At 45.4% G+C, this 18242-nt stretch overlaps 1 protein-coding gene across 1 annotated transcript in view; it reads right to left on the bottom strand.

Moving 5' to 3' along the window:
* HIBCH (3-hydroxyisobutyryl-CoA hydrolase) overlaps positions 1-18242 on the bottom strand; it is a 65419-nt gene that overhangs the window by 19310 nt on the left and 27867 nt on the right. Inside the window, exons 7-9 of the mRNA XM_064157825.1 lie at positions 10957-11035; positions 2527-2672; positions 455-541 (exon numbers count right to left, since the gene is read on the bottom strand). Coding sequence (XP_064013895.1) covers positions 455-541; positions 2527-2672; positions 10957-11035 — 312 coding nt within the window. The remainder of the gene's footprint in view (positions 1-454; positions 542-2526; positions 2673-10956; positions 11036-18242) is intronic.

Genomic DNA, 18242 nt, shown 5'->3' with positions numbered 1-18242 from the left:
CCTTGCTGTTTCTGTTTGTCAGAAGCCCTGAAATTCAGGTCAAATCCCACCCCTGCCACTGCAACTGCCATCACATACAGCTGCCAGCCTGCTGGTGCCTGTCTGTTTTGCCTTTTGAAAAGCATGCTAGAAATCCAGGAATAACAGGGTGGGGAATTAAGCAGCAAAATACATTCTGCATTATCATGGCTGGAGATCTGCATCCACACTTGGAAAGAGGGCGAGCTGGTCACGATAGGAAATTGAGGAGTATCCAAAGTGAAGAGAAGTTAAGAAAGACTTTTAATTTTGACCACTGTAGGTATTAGGGCTACAGATTCTTCAAAGACTACCAGAAGTTTAGAAACTCCTTAGTTCTTTAACCATAAATCAAATGATCAGTAGCTCAGATAAAACAATTTGGGGTTAAAACTGCTTTACAGTTTTGCATGATTTCAGTAACTGATCAGATTACCTTTGCATGGTAAGAGTTCAGTAAGTCTGCAACGTTTTCTGTTGAAGGAGATTTCAGGGCTATCAGGTCCTTCTCTAAGGCAGGTATCTATTAAAAACAAGATTTAATTAAGTGTAAGTAGATCAAAATGTACTTCTTGGATTACTACTGCTATGGCAATGGTACTATAGAGTATACTTCCTACATTTCAGGCAGATCTTAAAGAGGTACAAAGAAAACAATCTAAGCAGCCAGAGTTCACTTAGTGTTGAACTGCTTGGATTTCATTGTGTCTGCAGTGATCAATAAAGAATTCTGCTTCCCAACCAGTCCCCCAGTGTGGGACTACAACTGCAGCAGGTAAAGCCAGCCTACAACAGTCTAAGAGAAAAGAAGAGTCTGGCAACCATGCAGTGCTCAAAATAGTATCCAGCCAGTTCCATGATGACAGTCATGGGTCTTTAGAGAGAGAAGGAAAGCAAGTCATTGTTTCTCCTTCACTTAGGTTCAGGCAAGTTACTGGAGCACAATGATTCTTAGGACATATATGAATTTTCACACCTTGTCACAGCCACTGTAAGAAACAAGCTGGGGATCTGTTAGAGAGACTGACAAAGAATACACATGAGGCAGGGCAATGGCATCTTGGAGTGCATGAAGAAGGTGGCCAGCAGGTCAACAGAGGTTTTCTTTCCTTTCTACTCTGCCTTAGTGAGGCCATAACTGGAGTACTGGATCCAGTTCTGGACTCCCAGTTTGAGAGAGATGAGGAACTACTTGAGGCAGTTCAATGGAGGCTACAAAGATGCTGAGGGGCCTGGAGCATCTCTCTGACCAGACAGGCTGAGAGACCTGGGGAGGGTTAGCCTGGAGAAGAGCAGCTTGAGAGGGAATCTTCTCAATGCTGATCAATAGCTACAGGGTGAGGTGCAAGATGATGGGGCCAGACTCTTTTTTTTTAGTGCACAGCAACAGGACAAGGGGCAATGGGCACAAAGTGGAGCACAGGAAGTTCCCCCTACACAGGAGGAAAAACTTCTTCTCTGGAGAGATTCCAAACCTCCCTGTTGATTGTGAACCTGGGCAAACTGCCATAGGTTACCCTGTTATAACAGGAAGGCTGGACTAGATGATCTCCAGAGGTCTCTTCTAATCCCCATCATGCTGGGATTCTGTACTACCTTGATTAAAAACATTGCAGCTGTATAAATAATATTTCATTTCAGACACTGTTGTTTAAATTGTACAATTTTTGAAGCAACTTCAGTTATGCTCAGTAAATCATGACCTCCAGCTGTAATATCACGAAGACAGCAAGGTTTACTCCTTCTTCCAAGCAAACCTGTCAGTAGCTGGCAAGTGTTATAATGACAGTTTGGCAACATAGAATCATAGAACAGAATGATTTAGGTTGGAAGGGACTTCAAAGATCATCTAGTCCCAACCCCCCCCCCCCCCCCATAGGCAAGGACACCTCCCACTAGAACAGGTCGCTCAAGGCCTCATCCAGCCTAGCCTTGAACACCTTCAGGGAGGGAGCAGCCACAACCTCCCCAGGCAACCTGTGCCAGTGTTTCACCACCCTCACTGGAAAGAGCTTCTTCCTCACATCTGGTTTAAATCTCCCCTCTGCCAGTTTAAACCCATTACCCCTTGTTCTGTCATTACAAGACCTTGAAAATAGTTCCTTCCCAGCCTTCCTGTAGGCCACCTTCAGATACTGGAAGGCTACAACAAGTCTCCTCAAAGCCTTCTCTTCTGTAGGCTGAAGAGCCCCAACTCTTGTAAGCATCTCATGACTGGAACAGGAAGTGGGGGACACCTCATCCCTAGAAGTTTTGAAGGCCAGGCTGGATGTGGCTCTGAGCAACCTGATCTAGTGTGAATTGTTCCTGCCCGCGGCAAGCTACATGGCCCCTTCCAGCCCTGACAATTCTATGATTCTATGACCCCCACCCGCAGTGCATGGCCAGCTGCTGTAACTGTGCCTCTGCAGCACTGAAGTCAGTAGAAGCATACTGGTGTGCTACACAACTCCAAGCTGTCATGCTGGCTGCAGGCTGTGTCTTTGCTAGCACTGATGAGCCCCTTACCTTTTCAGAAGCTACAAAATGCGTAGCGATGCCAGCTTTTAGTACATCTCTTCCTTTCAGCCTACATCCAGTTAGGGCAAGGTAATAGCCAATCCTTCCCGGTAATCTTGGCAAGAAATAGCCACCCCCTACATCAGGAAAAAGGCCTGGAATAAACAAAACAAAAGCACAACCATGAAGGGAGAAGAACTTGTTCTAATTGTGCACAGAGCTTAGCAGCTATTTCTTCTTTTATTGCTTTGATCTCCCTGTCTCAGACACAGCTTTCTTGCCCAGGTTTCTCCTTGAGTTGGTTTGACTTTTCTCTGTCACCAAAATCCTTCTTAAAGCAAATTCTTGAATCCCTTTCAAGCTGTATCATTTCCCTTGGCACATAATTTACAAATGTAGACCAGACAATGGAGTTCATTTTATCTGCCAACAACTTGAGACATTTTTAGATGCACCAAGAGTCAACCATGCTCTCAGCAAAAATCAGAAGGGACACTAGGAACAGTGAAGGAATTTGTGCAAAGTCAAACTGGATGCTTGTTTTTCTTGGAAATCTATTATTATGATAAAAATATCACACAACAATCAAGTGCCTCTTCCATAGCAAAGACTGAACCATTTAAGGGGCTGAGAATTCATTAACAGAGCAACAATATTGTCAGGGTCTTCCTGATGGTGGAGGCATGAGATGTTGACTTTCCAGTTTATTGACTCTGTTAAATTTTGTGGGATTTTTTAAAATATAAATAACAGGAGGATTTTTAAAACTTCAAAGCTGTTAACACAGTTTAAAATACTTGGAAGTTGAAACTGGTAAGTAACATGCCTTTATTGAAGTTTAAACCTCTGAGGTGGATTAGACGGGCTTTGGTTAGTAAGCTCAGAGAGGTTCTCCTCCCTGTCTACTCTGTCCTCTTGAGGCCACATCAGGAATGTTGTGTCCAGTTCTGGGCCCCTTGGTTCAAGAAAGACGTCAGAGAACTGCTTGAACGAGTCCAGTGCAGAGCCACAAAGATGCTGAAGGGTGTGGAACATCTCGCTTATGAGGAAAGGCTGAGGGAGCTGGGGCTCTTTAGCCTGGAGCAGAGGAGACTGAGAGGTGACATCATTCATGTTTATACGGATATGCAGTGCCAAGAGGACAGAGCCAGGCTCTGCTCAGTGATGTCCAATGATAGGACAAGGGGCAATGAGAGCAAGCTGGAGCAGAAGAGAATCCCCATGAAGATAAGGTAACACTTTTCCCTGTGAGGGTGGCAGAGTCCTGGAACAGGCTGCCCAGAGTCTCAGCCAGGCAGAGAGCTGCTGGTCAACAGCCAAGTGAACATGAGCCAGCTGTGTGCCCAGGTGGCCAAGAAGGCCAAATGACATCCTGGCCTGTATGAGGAATCGCATGGCCAGCAGGACTATGGAAGTCCTTCTGCCCCTGTACTAAGTGCTGGTGAGGCCACACCTTGAGTACTGTGTCCAGTTCTGAGCCTCTCAATTTCAGAGAGATGTTGAGGTGCTTGAACATGTCCAGAGGAGGGCACCAAGGCTGGTGAGGGGGGCTGGAGCACAGCCCTGTGAGGAGAGGCTGAGGGAGCTGGGGGTGTTCAGACTGGAGAAGAGAATGTTCAGGGGAGACTTCATTGCTCGCAGGGCACTGTAGAGGGGGAGAAAACCCTCCCTATAGCTGCTTGACATATTCCTCTACCTCTGCTCCAGTGTTTCTAGAGGAAAAGCTGTTTTTCTGCTGGAACTGAGAGGACCTTTCCACACAGCCACACACAGGAAAATTAATTCTACATAAAACGTGAAGTTGAACAACTCAAGTTCCTTTAGAGGTAAGTAAACTGAATGGAAGTTTCTTTAATTATGAAGGCATTTACAAACAGAATTAGTGAAGGTGTAACTAATACACTTTAAACTGACTTGGCCACATAAACAGAGTCTGCTGTAACTTCTGCTGTATCCTTGTCTTGGAATCATAGAATTATTTCACCTGGAAAAGACTTCTTTCATCGAGCCCAACTGTCAGTCTAAAACCACCATGGCCATTAAATCATGTCTCCAAGTGCCATGTCCATGCATGTCCTGACCACCTCCAGGGATGGTGACTCCACCACTGCCCCAGGCAGCTTGTTGCAATGTCTGACCACTCCTTTCCATAAAGACATTTTTCCTAACATCCAACCTGAACCTCCCCTGGCACAATTTCAGGCACAATTTTCTCTCATTCTATCACCTGATAGTAGGGAGAAGAGACCAACTCCCATCAATGGGAGTCTCCCTTCAGTCTCCTCTTCTCCAGGCTGAACAACTCCAGTTCCTTCACCTGTTTCTCCTAAGACTTTTGTCTACACCTTTCCCCAGCTTCCTTGCCCTTCTCTGAACACACTCCAGCACCTCAGTGTCTTCCTTGTAGTCAGTGGCCCAAAACTGAACACAGTCTTCCTTCCTTCCTTCTCATCATTTTACTTATCTTGCCCCTGTTCTATTCCTTTTAACTCTCTCAATGTTTCCTCATGTTCCTTCTTGCTACTGGGTTCCTCTTAATTTATTCTATGTACCAATATGAGGCGGGTGGGGGGATGGGACGGACGATTTTGGTCATGATTTTGTTTTTATAGCATTGTCCAACTATTTCTCAAATCTTAAATAAGAGAAAAGCTGAATGCGTGCTGGGCTGACTAGGCTAAAAGCCTAAGCCAGTACTGCTGACTTGCAGTCTGTGCTCTGCGACAGATGCAGCATGCTTCACTGCAACCCCAACTGTGAAACTCTTTGCAGTTGCCAAGCAAAAGATAAAGACAGTGCTATTCCAGGCCTACCTTATCTTGCAGATGTGCTTGCAGATTTATGAGTAAATGACTTCTAGAAAGCTAAAAGCTCACAGATTCACAGACTGCATTGAGTTTGAAGGGATCACACTGCTTAAGCAGCAGTGAAATTACCCTGTGGGGGTAATTACCTCATGGGGGTGAGGTAAGTGAATATAGAAAAGAACTGGAGGATTTTAAAGTGATTCACAGATTGCATTAGGTTGGAAGGGACCTTCAAAGCCCCTGCAGTCAACACCTCCAACTCAAGCAGGCTGCCCAAGGCTGCATCGTCTATCTTGAATGTCTCCAAGGATGGGGCCTCACATCCCTGGGCAACCTGTTCCAATACTTTATGTGGTGGTAGGCTTGATGGGACAAACATGGGCTTATCCATGTTGGCTTACCCAGACATGTTCCCTTGCTCCTCCTATTTCTGTGTTGGGGAGGGCAAAAGCCTTGAACTCACCTAATATGGTGAGGCCTGGCAAAGTGCCATTCCGATTGGCTAATCTATGTCCAATGCCCCATTAGTCTCCGGCTGGATATTGATAAAAGGGTAGCACAGGGATGCTGCCATCTCATTTTCCACCTGAATTTGCCTGGAGAGCTTACCAGAAATGGGCTCTAAATGCCTGCACACAATCGGCCTGCATAGCCAGCCAGACATTGTGCTGAGACTGCCTGCACCTGAAAGTCTCCTGCTAAGACTAGAAGCCCTGGAGATACACAGATCATCCAAAGGAGCCAGGAGACAAGGTCAGAGATTGTCTGCCTCCTTTCCCCAGAAGTCTGGGAAGAATCAAGTCTCAGCAGCCAACAAGACAGAGTTCCATGTGCTTTGGGTACTGTCTAATTTATACCTTGTGAGTAAACACTTAAAAGCCTCTTCCAGTATATTTGCATTTGCCACTTTAGGAAGTAAGTGCTCCGGTTTTGCCTGTTCCTGTGTGTATAAATTTCCAAGCTGTGCGTTTTTTGAACCTGTGAATAAGTTTTCTGGCAAGTTTAATGTTAATAAACAGTTTTCATAGTTATTAACAATCATTGCCTGCATATCAAAATTAACACAGATTATTAATTGTGCACAACCTGTTACACTTCACCACGCTCATTGTAAACAACTTTTTTCCTATGTCCAACCTAAATCTGCCCTGCCCCAGTTTCAAACCATTGCTCCTTGTCCTATCACTGCAAGCCCTTCTAAACAGCTCCCTCCCAGCATTCCTGCAGGTCCCCTTCAGATATTGAAATGCAGCTCTAAGTTCTCCCTGAAAACTTCTCTTCTCCAGTCTGAACAGCCACAATTCTTTCAGCCTGTCTTCACCTGAGAGGTGCACTTTGTGCCCCTCTCCTGGACCTCTCCCAGCAGGTCCATATCTCTCTTGTGTTGGGGGCCCAGAGCTGGACACAGTACCCCAGGTGAGATCTCACCAGAGCAGTGGTAGAATCACCTCTTGCCTTGCAGGTCACTCAAATGTCAAATGGACAAGAAAGTGTCCATTGTTAATGTAACATCATCTTAAAGCCCACCTCTGACAATATAATTTTATCTTCTGTTCTTCCCAACAGTGTTTTCCCCATGCCCTCCCATATTTAAGCCCCTTTCCAGTGCTTTATCTTACCTATCTCAGTTTCAAACTCCCACATTCTAGAACTGCCTTTCATTTCTGTTTGCAAAGTGGCATCTCTCTCAATATCCTCTTATGCATGGAGAAATGTAAATGCAGAGCAATGCAGCTGAATGATAGCTTTGTTTTCATTGCACAGAAAAGGTGTAACACCTGCTAAAGTAAGTGAACAGAGGAAAAAACTCCTTTCATACAATATCTAGACAGACATTTTAAATGTACACCACAGAGACCAAAACAGCTGAAGCCTTAATGCCAAACAGATTTCAGTGGATTTACCCCTGACTCTAAAAGGGTTTTAATTGCTTTGGTTTCTAAGCAAGTTCTAAGCTTCTCCTTTACATGTCTTCAGTCTGTTTGTTTAAATAAGTCTTTGTCAACCCGAGAAATGTACAACTTTTGCTAATATAAAGCCACTCATATCTTTACTTTTGAAGAAGGAACCAAAGAAAGTATTTTTATTATTGGAATGGGGAGGAGGAGAGAAGGGAGGAGAAGAGGCTGAGAGGGGACATTATCACTGTATACAAATACCTGAAGGGTGGCTGTCAGGAGGGTGGAGCCAGCCTCTTTTCAGTGATGCCCAGTGACAGGATGAGAGGAAATGCACATAATCTCAATCATAGGAAACTCCATCTCAGCATGAGCAAAAATGTCTTTTCTGTGAGGGTGAAGGAGCCCTGGTGTGGGCTGCCCAGAGAGGTTGTGGAGTCTCCTCCTCTGGAGAGATTCCAAACCCACTTGGAAGTATTTCCTGTGTGGCCTGTCCTAAGTGGCCCTGCTTTGCAGGGAGTCTGGATTCAATGATCTCTGGAGGTTCCCTACCAACTCCTAGCGTGCTGCAATTCTATGAATATTATACACCAAAGAACCACTTTTGTTTAGTTAAAAAACAAACAACCAACTGCTTCCTCCAAATGGATTTCTTGCACAACTGATTAAGAACTTGAGGACTTTGGCAAGTTCATGTTGTATTAACACCCAGGTTGAAAGTTCAGCTTAAGTTTTTCCTAAGCAGGAAAAAAATTTGGAAGGCTGTCAGGCTGCTAATTTTTTTTCCTCACCTCAGACTTCTTTATTCAGAAGAATTAGATGACACCAGCTAGCAGGAACTGCTGTATTTTTTTTTCTTGAGTTAAAATCAGAATGAGCTTGCTGATATCTGAAGGATTTATTCTGTTTTATTTGACCTGACACATCTCAATTTCATACTCTAAGGATTTCAGAATCAGTCTTCTGAAATCTTTGATGCTGGCTGGGTAGCACCAAACAACAGATAGTATGTGTAAGACACTCTTTAAAAACATGAAAACTGTCAGATCTTTTAAGTTTTCCTAATGGGAGGCACTAGGCAAGTGTGCATTTCAACTTTAGTTGTAAGGCCAGGCTGGATGAGGCTTTGAGCAACCTGGTCTAGTGGAAGGTGTCCTTTCCTGTGGCAGGGGGGTTGGAACTAGATGATCTTTAAGGTCGCTTCCAACCCAACCCATCCCATGAGATTATTGTACTTGGAAATATTTTCAACCAAAGCAGAATGTCTTCTAGTAACTGTCTTTTCAGACCTGAATCCTGATTGATTATTTACAGTATTTAACATTAATAAGTGTTTGGAAACTCTTTGAAGAAAATAATGGTCACTACTGCTTACAACTAATTCTGGGAGGTGAAACCAAGACCGAACCTAGTAGTGTTGTGTCTGGTGCCATTCAAGCTGCTTAACCACCAAATAATATTTTCTGTTCTGAATCAATATGTTCAACAGGGCCATATATTACAGACTGGCCTCATTGTCCTGCTTCAGTTGGTAAGACACCAAGCAGGCCAACAGCATTCTGGCCTGGATCAAAAATGGTGTGGCCAGCAGGACCAGGAAAGTGATCGTTCCCCTGTACTCAGCTCTGGTGTGACCACACTTCATGCAACTACTTCATGTTGACTGAAAATCCAAAGAATCTCAGGAAATTTTAAAATATTGTGCTAGTTAGAAGCAAGCTGGAATGTTTTGGTAAAAGAACTAGATAACGGGCAGTGAAATGAAAACAATTGTGTCTCTTCGCTCACAGTCACGCTGAGAACTCTGGGAAGAAGAAGTAAAACATTCTCCATTTTGTCTTTCATTCCGCCTTTGCCTTTAGACCTAGTCACATCTCATTAACCTTGATCCCACTAACCTTGCTCCCTAACCTCTTGGCTGCACCTCTATTCTTCCTGGGAACTGGGGTAAGGTTGAGAGGGGCCGGGGAAGGTGTTGGGGTGGTTTGAGAGCCCCTCCTGGGGACTCAGGTTTCTGGGAGGGGAGTTGTGCTTTTGTATTGTTTATCCTTTGTATATTTCTGTATATAACTGTATATATTGTAAATAGCTGCTTGTATATTTGCTGCTGTAAAATAAATAGCTTCATTTATATTCCCAGAGGCCTTCTGAGTTAGCTGGGGCAATTCCAAAAGTGTGGGGGGGCGGGTAAGAGCCCAAACCATCACAAATATTAATAATAAAAAATAATGTTCATACAGAAATTAATATTCTTAATTTGTAACTGATTATTAATTTCCAATACAGGCAGTTAGATAATGGCTGGACCAAATGATCTCCAAGGTCTTTTCCAACCAAAACAGTTCTACAATTCTGTGATTCTATGAAAGTAAGAACAATTGCAGTCACCCTTCAGCTGCCTTGTCTTGGAAATACATAGAAACTAGAAATTCTGTAGGAGAAACGCAGGGTAAGTCACAGGTTTTCAGCACTCTCCATACATATACCCATGGAGAAGGGATTTGGACATTGATAAGAGCATTAATGGGGTCTATACACAAGACAGTAATAGGTTCAGTGTGAATACCCTCTTGGTGCCAGGACTGTGCTGCAGGGAAACAGAAATTATTTCATAGGAGGGGTGTTTTTGACCTGACTGTTTTGGAGTCATACCAACACCTTCATATAGCTCTGAGGCACAACATTTCTTTTGTGCAACTCAGAGTTAACAAAGAAGCTGTAGGGTCACGAGTAAGAATGCACAAGGTACTCATAGTGTTGCTGCAGCGTGTCCAGAGAAGGGCAACAGGGCCTGGGGGAGGGTATAGAGAACAGGTCTGATGAGGAGCAGTTGAGGTGTTCAGCCTGGAGGAGGCTGAGGAGAGATCTCATTGCTCTTTACAATCCCTGAAAGCAGGCTGGTACAAGATGCAGGTCGGTTTCTTCTCCCTACTATTAGGTGACAGAACAAGAGAAAATGGCCTGAAACTGTGCCAGGGGAGGTTTAAGTTGGGTATTGGGAAAATGTCTTTATGGAAAAGAATGGTCAGGCATTGGAACAAGCTGCCAAGGGAGGCAGTGGTGTCACCATCCCTGGAGGCGTTCAAGAAATGTGTGAACACAGCACATGGGGACATGATTTAAAGGCTATGATGGTCTTAGGTTGATGGCTGGACTCAATTACGTTAGAGATCTTCTCCAACCAAAATAATTCCATGATTCTATGTTGTTATTGAAAACAAAAAAACTGACAACACTGATGTCACATGCACACAGTCTGTAAACAACTGTAATGGGTCTAGATTACTAATCTACCAAGAAAGCTGGAATTCCAAAACCTGTCTCATTAACACTGCAGAGCAGCTTGCGGAACAGCCAGTTTGACTCGCAGTGAGTTCCAGACATCAAGCTGCCACACCTGCATTGGCATCTTCAGACTATCTGCCTACATCTGTAGCAAACACTTAGCTCCTCAGATCTACTTCCATTAAACAAAAAAATGCATCCTGTGACACGGTTGTTGTGGCAGTCTAGACAGCAACCCCGAGGATCAGAACCTCAATAAGCAACCTCCCAGGTGTGGCCAAGTTTCTGTTAATTGAATGCAAATCACTTTCTGCATAAGCTCATTTCCAATTCCTTTTTGCAGTTCTTTCATTAGTGCCACTGCTTTCAGTTAAAGCCATTTCATCCTGAGCACAGAGACAGTGAAGGTTTAATCAGGTTAAGGTGTGATCACCTGCCACAATACTTGCCTATTGCTGCTTCTGGCATTGCAAAAAGTGTGTTTTCTGTAGCCACTCGGAAACGTCCATGGATTGAGACGCCAACTCCCTAGGAGAGGAGCACAAGCAAAGGATACTGTTAGAAAATTACCAGTAAAAATAACATAATCATAGAATCATAGAATGGTTTAGGTTGGAAGGCACTTCAAAGATCACCTAGTTCCAACCTCTTGCCATAGGCAGGGACACCTCCCACTAGAACAGGTCACTCAAGGCCTCGTCCAACCTGGCTTTGAACACCTCCAGGGAGAGGGCATCCACCACCTCCCATGTCAACCTGTTCCAAGGTTTCACTACTCTTACTGTAAAGAACTTCTTCCTAACATCTAGTTTAAATTGGCAGAGGGGAGATTTAAACCAACACTCCTCATCCCGTCACTGCAAGACCTTGTCAATAGTCCCTCCCCATCCCTCCTGTAGGGCCTCTTATATACTGGAAGGCTACTACAAGGTCTCCTCGAAGACTTCTCCTCTCCAGGCTGAAGAGATCCAACTCTCATAGGAGAGGTGCTCCAGCCCTCTGATCATCTTTGTGGCCCTCCTCTGGACTTGCTAATCATCACTCCATTTTCTCCATTAAACTACACAGAGCAGAAAAGCCTTCAGCATTATTGATTCCGATTCACTTCTTGAACCTGAGAACTTCTGTTCTCCAAAGCAGAAAGAAAATTCACATCTCTAAGTATTCCTTCTTGAGAAGACAGATTCAGAGATTGCACTGGGTTGGAAGGGACCCTCAAAGGTCATCCTGCCTGGCTCCCCTGCAGTCAGCAGTGACACCTCCAACTATAACAATCTGACCAGGGCCACAATCAAGTTTAATCCTCAATGTCTCCAGGGATGGGGCATTAACTACACCTCTGCACAGCCCGTTTCAAGAAATTTCTTTGTACAAATATTTTCTTTTCTCATCCCTCTCACTGTTTCATCTTACTTCCCTTTTTCATTATTGAATTTCTCTTCGTCCATTTATCCATCCAATTTTTCTATTGTAGAATCATAGAATGATTTAGGTTGGGAGTGACCTCAAAGATCATCTAGTTCCAACCCCCCCGCCATAGGCAGGGACACCTCCCACTAGAACAGGTCCCTGGGCAACCTGTTCCAGTGTTTCACCACCCTCACTGGAAAGAACTTCTTCCTAACATCTAGTTTACATCTCCCCTCTGCCAGTTTAAACCCATTACTCCTTGTCCTATCATTACAAGACCTTGTAAATAGTCCCTCCCCAGCCTTCCTGTAGGGCCCCTTCAGATACTGGAAGGCAACTACAAGGTCTCCTCAAAGCCTTCTCTTCTCCAGGCTGAAAAGGCCCAAGTCTGCACTTTGGCCACAACAACCCCAAGCAGCACTACAGGCTGGGGACAGAGTGGCTGGAAAGCAGCCGAGAGGAAAGGGACCTGGGGGTACTGATAGATAGTAGGCTGAAGATGAGCCAGCAGTGTGCCCAGGTGGCCAAGAGAGCCAATGGCATCCTGGCCTGCATCAGGAACAGTGTGGCCAGTAGGACAAGGGAGGTTATTCTTCCCCTGTACTCAGCACTGGTCAGGCCACACCTTGAGTCCTGTGTCCAGTTCTGGGACCCTCAATTCAAGAGAGATGTTGAGGTGCTGGAATGTGTCCAGAGAAGGGCAACAAAGCTGGTGAGGGGCCTGGAACACAAACCCTATGAGGAGAGGCTGAGGGAGCTGGGGTTGTTTAGCCTGGAGAAGAGGAGGCTCAGGGGGGACCTCATTGCTGTCTACAACTACCTGAAGGGACACTGTAGCCAGGTGGGGGGTGGCCTCTTCTCCCAGGCAACCAGCAATAGAACAAGGGGACACAGTCTGAAGTTGTGCCAGGGGAAGTATAGGCTGGATGTTAGGAGGAAGTTCTTCACAGAGTGGTTTGCCACTGGAATGGGCTGCCCAGGGAGGTGGTGGAGGCACCGTCCCTGGAGGTGTTCAAGAAAAGCCTGGATGAGGCACTTAGTGCCATGGTCTAGTTGATTGGCTAGGGCTGGGTGCTAGGTTGGACTGGATGATCTTGGAGGTCTCTTCCAACCTGGTTGATTCTATGATTCTATGATTGGCCAAAAGAAGTCAGTGTCTCCTGAAGATGAAATAGATGCGTGAGTGACATTTCTGATTGATTAGATGCTAGAAAAATGGCACTTTATCCAACTGAGGCCACTGGTTTTACAAACATGTTTACAATACCTCAGACTTTATATCCAAGCCAGAGAGACAACCGGGTAAGTAACTAGACAAGGACTTTACACTTGACAGGCTTTTAAGGGGAGAGCAGAATATGGCAGAGTATCATTTTATTTTGCTTATCTGCAGAGATTTTTGTGGGGGTTTTTACGTTAAACTTTAAAAAAATTATCTCAATTTAATAAAAATTATCTGCATTTCCTCACACCATTCTTGTGCATCCTTCCCTAGCTTCTCTTAGGAAATATCAGGAAACATTTTTTCTCAGCAAGTGCGGTCAGGCATTGGAATAGGCTGCCCAGGGAGGTGGTGGAGTCACCAATCCTGATGTGTTTAAAAGGAGTTTGGATGTGGTGCTTGGGGATATGGTTTAAGGGTGAACTTTGCAGAGTAGGGATAACAGTTGGACTTGGAGATCCTGGGGGTCTTTTCAGGAACGTTTTTTGATTCTTGCAGTTTTGTCCAGCAAGAAACTAACTGTCACTGTTTATTCCATTAGGGTGATGCATTACTACATTTGGGAGTATCTTCAAGCTCTTTTCTGTGAAATTCACGCCTGCCAGTCTCAGGTTTTAATAGAAATGTTTTTAAAATCCCAATCTCATTTCCTGAGAAATGGACACTTAGGGTAATTGCCTATCACATGATTTTATATCCAGAGATGAAGCCAAATCTGTACACATGAAGCATTACTCTCTCTCAAGGAGGCAAATGGCATTTGAGCAACTTATTCCTATCTTATGTCTTGTCCCTTAGCTGTCCTTTAGCCCTTTCACTTGAGGACTGGTCAGAAGCTGCAGATTTGAACAGCAAGGGTGGTATCCCTGCATGTAGTTCTCTTGCAAATGCAAAGCTACATTCACTTCTGAACAGCTCTTCTTAAAAGAAATGGAAATGTGACTTTGTCACTTCCAACTTTTTTTTCCAGATCATAATACTATGTTTGCACTTCAGTTAGGAAAATATTTATGCATGAACAGCAATAATGACCTTTTTATAGTCAGAGTTAAAAAATATCATGTTCATTTTCCTCTTTACAATGCTTATTTTATTCTAATCCCATTTCTACAGATACAAACGTTACCTATCACAAGCCATTTTTTCTGGCTTATTTTCTAGACAACGAGAAGTTTGTATAAGCACTCAAATTTTCAGTATGAGCATTAACTAATGAGGACTCAAATGGGAACTCCCTGGAAAGAGCTTCTCTTCCAAGCCTGCTTTTTTTTATAGTGATAAAAATGACTGTGGAGTTTTAGTAATAAAAACCTGAAAGAAGTAATTTTCTTTTGAAAGAAGTAATTAAATCACATTTCGCTTCTCTCAAGTGCTTAAGTCATAATTGGATTTGCTTTCTAGATAAGACATCAAGTTTTGTAGTTTAGAACCATAGAATCATAGAATAGCTTGCGTTGAAAGTGACCTCCAGAGCTCATCTAGTCCAATCCCCCTGCAGTTAGCAGGGACAGCCTCCACTAAATCAGGTTGCTCATAGCCTTATTGGGCCGCACTTTGAATATGTACAGGCATGGGGCCTCAACTAGCTCCCTGGGCAACCTGCTGTTTGTATCTTCTTCAGTAGGCTGGTAAAGAATTTGGCTTTAATAAAGCATGGACCTGCTGGACCAGGTCCAGAGGAGGGCCACAACGATGATCAGAGGGCTGAAGCTCCTCTGAAGGATGGGCTGAAAGAATAGGGGTTCATCAGCCTAGAAAAGAGAAGGCTCTGGGGAGCAACATTTCAATATCTGAAGGGGACCTACAGGAAGGCTGGGGAGGCACTGTTTAGAAAGGCCTGTGGTGACAGGATAAGGGGCACTGGTCTGAAACTGGAGCAGGGGTAGATTTAGGTTAGACATCAGGAGGGAAGTGCTTCACAATGAGGGTGGCAAAATACTGGAACAGGTTGGCCAGAAATGTGGTTAAGGCCCTATCCTTGGAGACATTCAAAATCAAACTTGATGTGGTCCTGAGCAATCTGATCTAACTGGAGATGTCTCTGTTCACTGCAGGGTGCTTGGACAAGATGACTTTTGAGGGTTCCTCCCAACACCATGCATTCTGTGACTCTGCGGTTTTTGGCAGTTGAAGCAAGCAATTCAATGGTAATACCAATATTAATGTAGTCTACAATCAAAGTCCCACTCTTAGAGGAAACAGATGAAGTTCAACAAGGACAAGTGCAGAGTCCTGCATCTGGGGAGGAATAATAAACTGCACCAGTACAGGCTGGGAGGTGATCTGCTGGAGAGCAGCCCTGTGGAGAGGGACCTGGGGGTCCTGGTGGATAACAAGTTATCCATGGGGCAGCAATGTGCCCTTGTGGCCAAGAAGGCCAATGGGATCTTGGGTTGTATTAGGAAGAGTGTGTCCAGCAGATCAAGGGAGGTTCTCCTTCCCCTCTACTCTGCCCTGGTGAGACCTCATCTTGAATACTGTGTCCAGTTTTAGGCTCCCCAGCTTAAGAGGTACAGGGATCTTCTGGGTAGGATCCAGCAGAGGACTCAGAGGATGATTAGGGAACTGGAGGGCATTGCTTGATGAGGAAAGGCTGAGAGACCTGGGGCTTTTTAGTCTGGAGAAAAGAAGGCTAGCTCAGCTGAAACGCGCTTTCTCGAAGCCTTTTTTCTCCTCCATTTTGAGGCTCTCTCGACCCGAGGAGCCCAGAAGGGGGCAGGGAGCGGCAGGCGCTGAGTGCTCGCAGGAAGGTGAGGCAGAGGGCGGTGCCTGGCGAGCGGCAGATTTAAACGAGGAGCAGCAGAGGTGTCCCTGCTGAGCGCAGCGCAGCGCTCCGGGGGAGGGAAAAAAAACACCAAACAACTCACATCGGAGCTTCAGGAAAGCCAGACATGGTGCAAACTAGGTCCAAGCTGTACAATACTTGTAAAACTGTGGGCACCCAAACAGAGCCCACCTGTAGGAATGCAGGTGTGCAGAGGACTGGATGTGAGGAGTGCTGGAGCCTGGCACTCTAAGTCGAGGGAGACACAGGCACTGGCTGCATTAGGTGTGAGCAGATTAATAGTCTGCTTAACCTGGTGGCTGAACTCAAGGGAGAGGTGGAGCGCCTGAAGGCTGAAAGGGAATGTAAAAGAGAGCACCATGCTCTGCAGTCCCCCTTGCCAGAGGGAGATGAACTAAGTAACCAAGGAGAATGGATGCAGGTGCCTGCCAGAAGGGGCAAGGGAAAACCCTTCCAGCCATCCTCACATCCCCAGCTCCCCTTACACAACAGATATAGGGCACTAGAGGTTGAGGATGAGGTGATCCTGGAGCAGGCAGAAGCATCACCGGCTGGGAGGGCAACTGAGACAAATCAGTTGGATTGGATGATCTTGGAGGTCTCTTCCAACCTGGTTGATTCTATGATTCTAAGACTGAGAGGCGGTTTGATAAATGTCTGTAAGTATCTGAAGGCTGCCAGGAGGGGAGGGACAGGCTCTGCTCTGCTCACTTGTTCCCTGTGACAGGACAAAAAGTAATGGGTGTAAGCTGCAGCAAAAGAGGTTCTGCCTCAACATAAGGGGGAACTTCTTTACTGTAAGGGTCACAGTGCATTGGAACAGGCTTCCCAGGGAGGTTGTGGAGTCTCCTTCTCTGGAGACTTTCAAGGTCTGTCTGGCTGTGTTCCTCTGTGATCTGTGTTAGATAGTATTGTCCTGCTCTGGCAGGGGGGTTGGACTTGATGATTTCCTTGGGTCTCTTCCAACCCCTAACATCCTGTGATCCTGTGATCTAACAGCTCACATCCAGTGACTGTACAACAATTCGTTTCCTCTTACGGCCAGAGTAATTCAAGTAATGTGGCAATTAACAAACCAGCTGAGCATAATACAACAAAGGGCTGAGGGAGCTGGGGTTGCTCAGCCTGGAGAAGAGGAGGCTCAGGGAAGACCTTACTGCTTTCTACGACTACCTGAAAGGAGGCTGTAGCCAGACAGGAGTCAGTCTCTTCTTCCAGACACCCAGTGACAGAACAAGAGGACATAGCCTCAAGATGCACGAGGGGAGGTTTAGGCTGGATGTTAGGAAGAAGTTCTTCACAGCAAGAGTGATTGGCATTGGAATGGGCTGCCCAGGGAGGTGGTGGAGTCACCATCCCTGGAAGTGTTTAAGATGCTGCTGAATGAGGCACTGTCATGGTAGGCTTGAATAGACCAAAATAGGCTTATATATGTCTTGGATTGCCCAGGCATGGTTTTCTGCTCTCCCTCCTTTTGCTCCGGGGAGAAGCAACCACGGAAAAGAAGACAAAGAACCTGCAGCCACTAAGTCTGAGGACTCTGGCCCGCCTAGATTTGTTTTGCTCCTGTTTGTATCCTGTGGCAAACAAGGTACATACACTTGGCTTGCGCCTGCCTCATGCAAGGCCTATGTTTTCCCAAATTTGGGTAGAGCAAGCCTATGGCTTCACCTATTACAGTCAAGCTTGGCTAACTGCCATTCTGATTGGCTATTCAGTGTCCAAAGGCCCATTAGTCTTGGGCTGTACTAATAGAAAGAGATGAGCAGGTAACAAAATGTGCTCTGCCATTGTATTCGTGCTTGCTTGCCTGCTGATGCCTGCTGCCATTGCTCTCTGCTTCTGGCAGTGTTCTGTCTCACTGCTTTATTGCATCCTGAACTGCCTGGACACTGCCTGCCTCGAGTTTACCAGGAACAGGCTTTAAATGGCTCCACGCAATCAGCCCTCATAGCCAGAGTGACGTTGTGCCAAGACTGCACAGTGCAAGACATCCTGCCTACACCTGCCGAGACAAGGAGCCATAGAGGGGACACACAGATCATCCAGAGAAATCAGGACTAGGAGGTCAGAGATTGTCTGCCTCCTTTCCCCAGCACCCTGTAAAGCCTGGGAAGAATCATAAGCTTCAGCGGCTGAAAAGACACTGACAGAATTCCCTGAAAGCGTTTGGGTACTGTCTGAAGCTGTAGCTAGCCCCATGATTTAGGAGATAATTTTTTGTGAGTAAATACTCTTAAAGCCTCTTGTAATTCACCAATTGCCTTCTGCCATAAGCAGAAAAGAGTTACTTGAGTCCGTCTAGTGGACAAGCAGTA

The sequence above is a fragment of the Pogoniulus pusillus genome, chromosome 2 (assembly GCF_015220805.1).
Source record: "Pogoniulus pusillus isolate bPogPus1 chromosome 2, bPogPus1.pri, whole genome shotgun sequence".
NCBI classification, from domain to species: domain Eukaryota; kingdom Metazoa; phylum Chordata; class Aves; order Piciformes; family Lybiidae; genus Pogoniulus; species Pogoniulus pusillus.
This window is presented reverse-complemented; position numbering and strand designations above follow the sequence as displayed.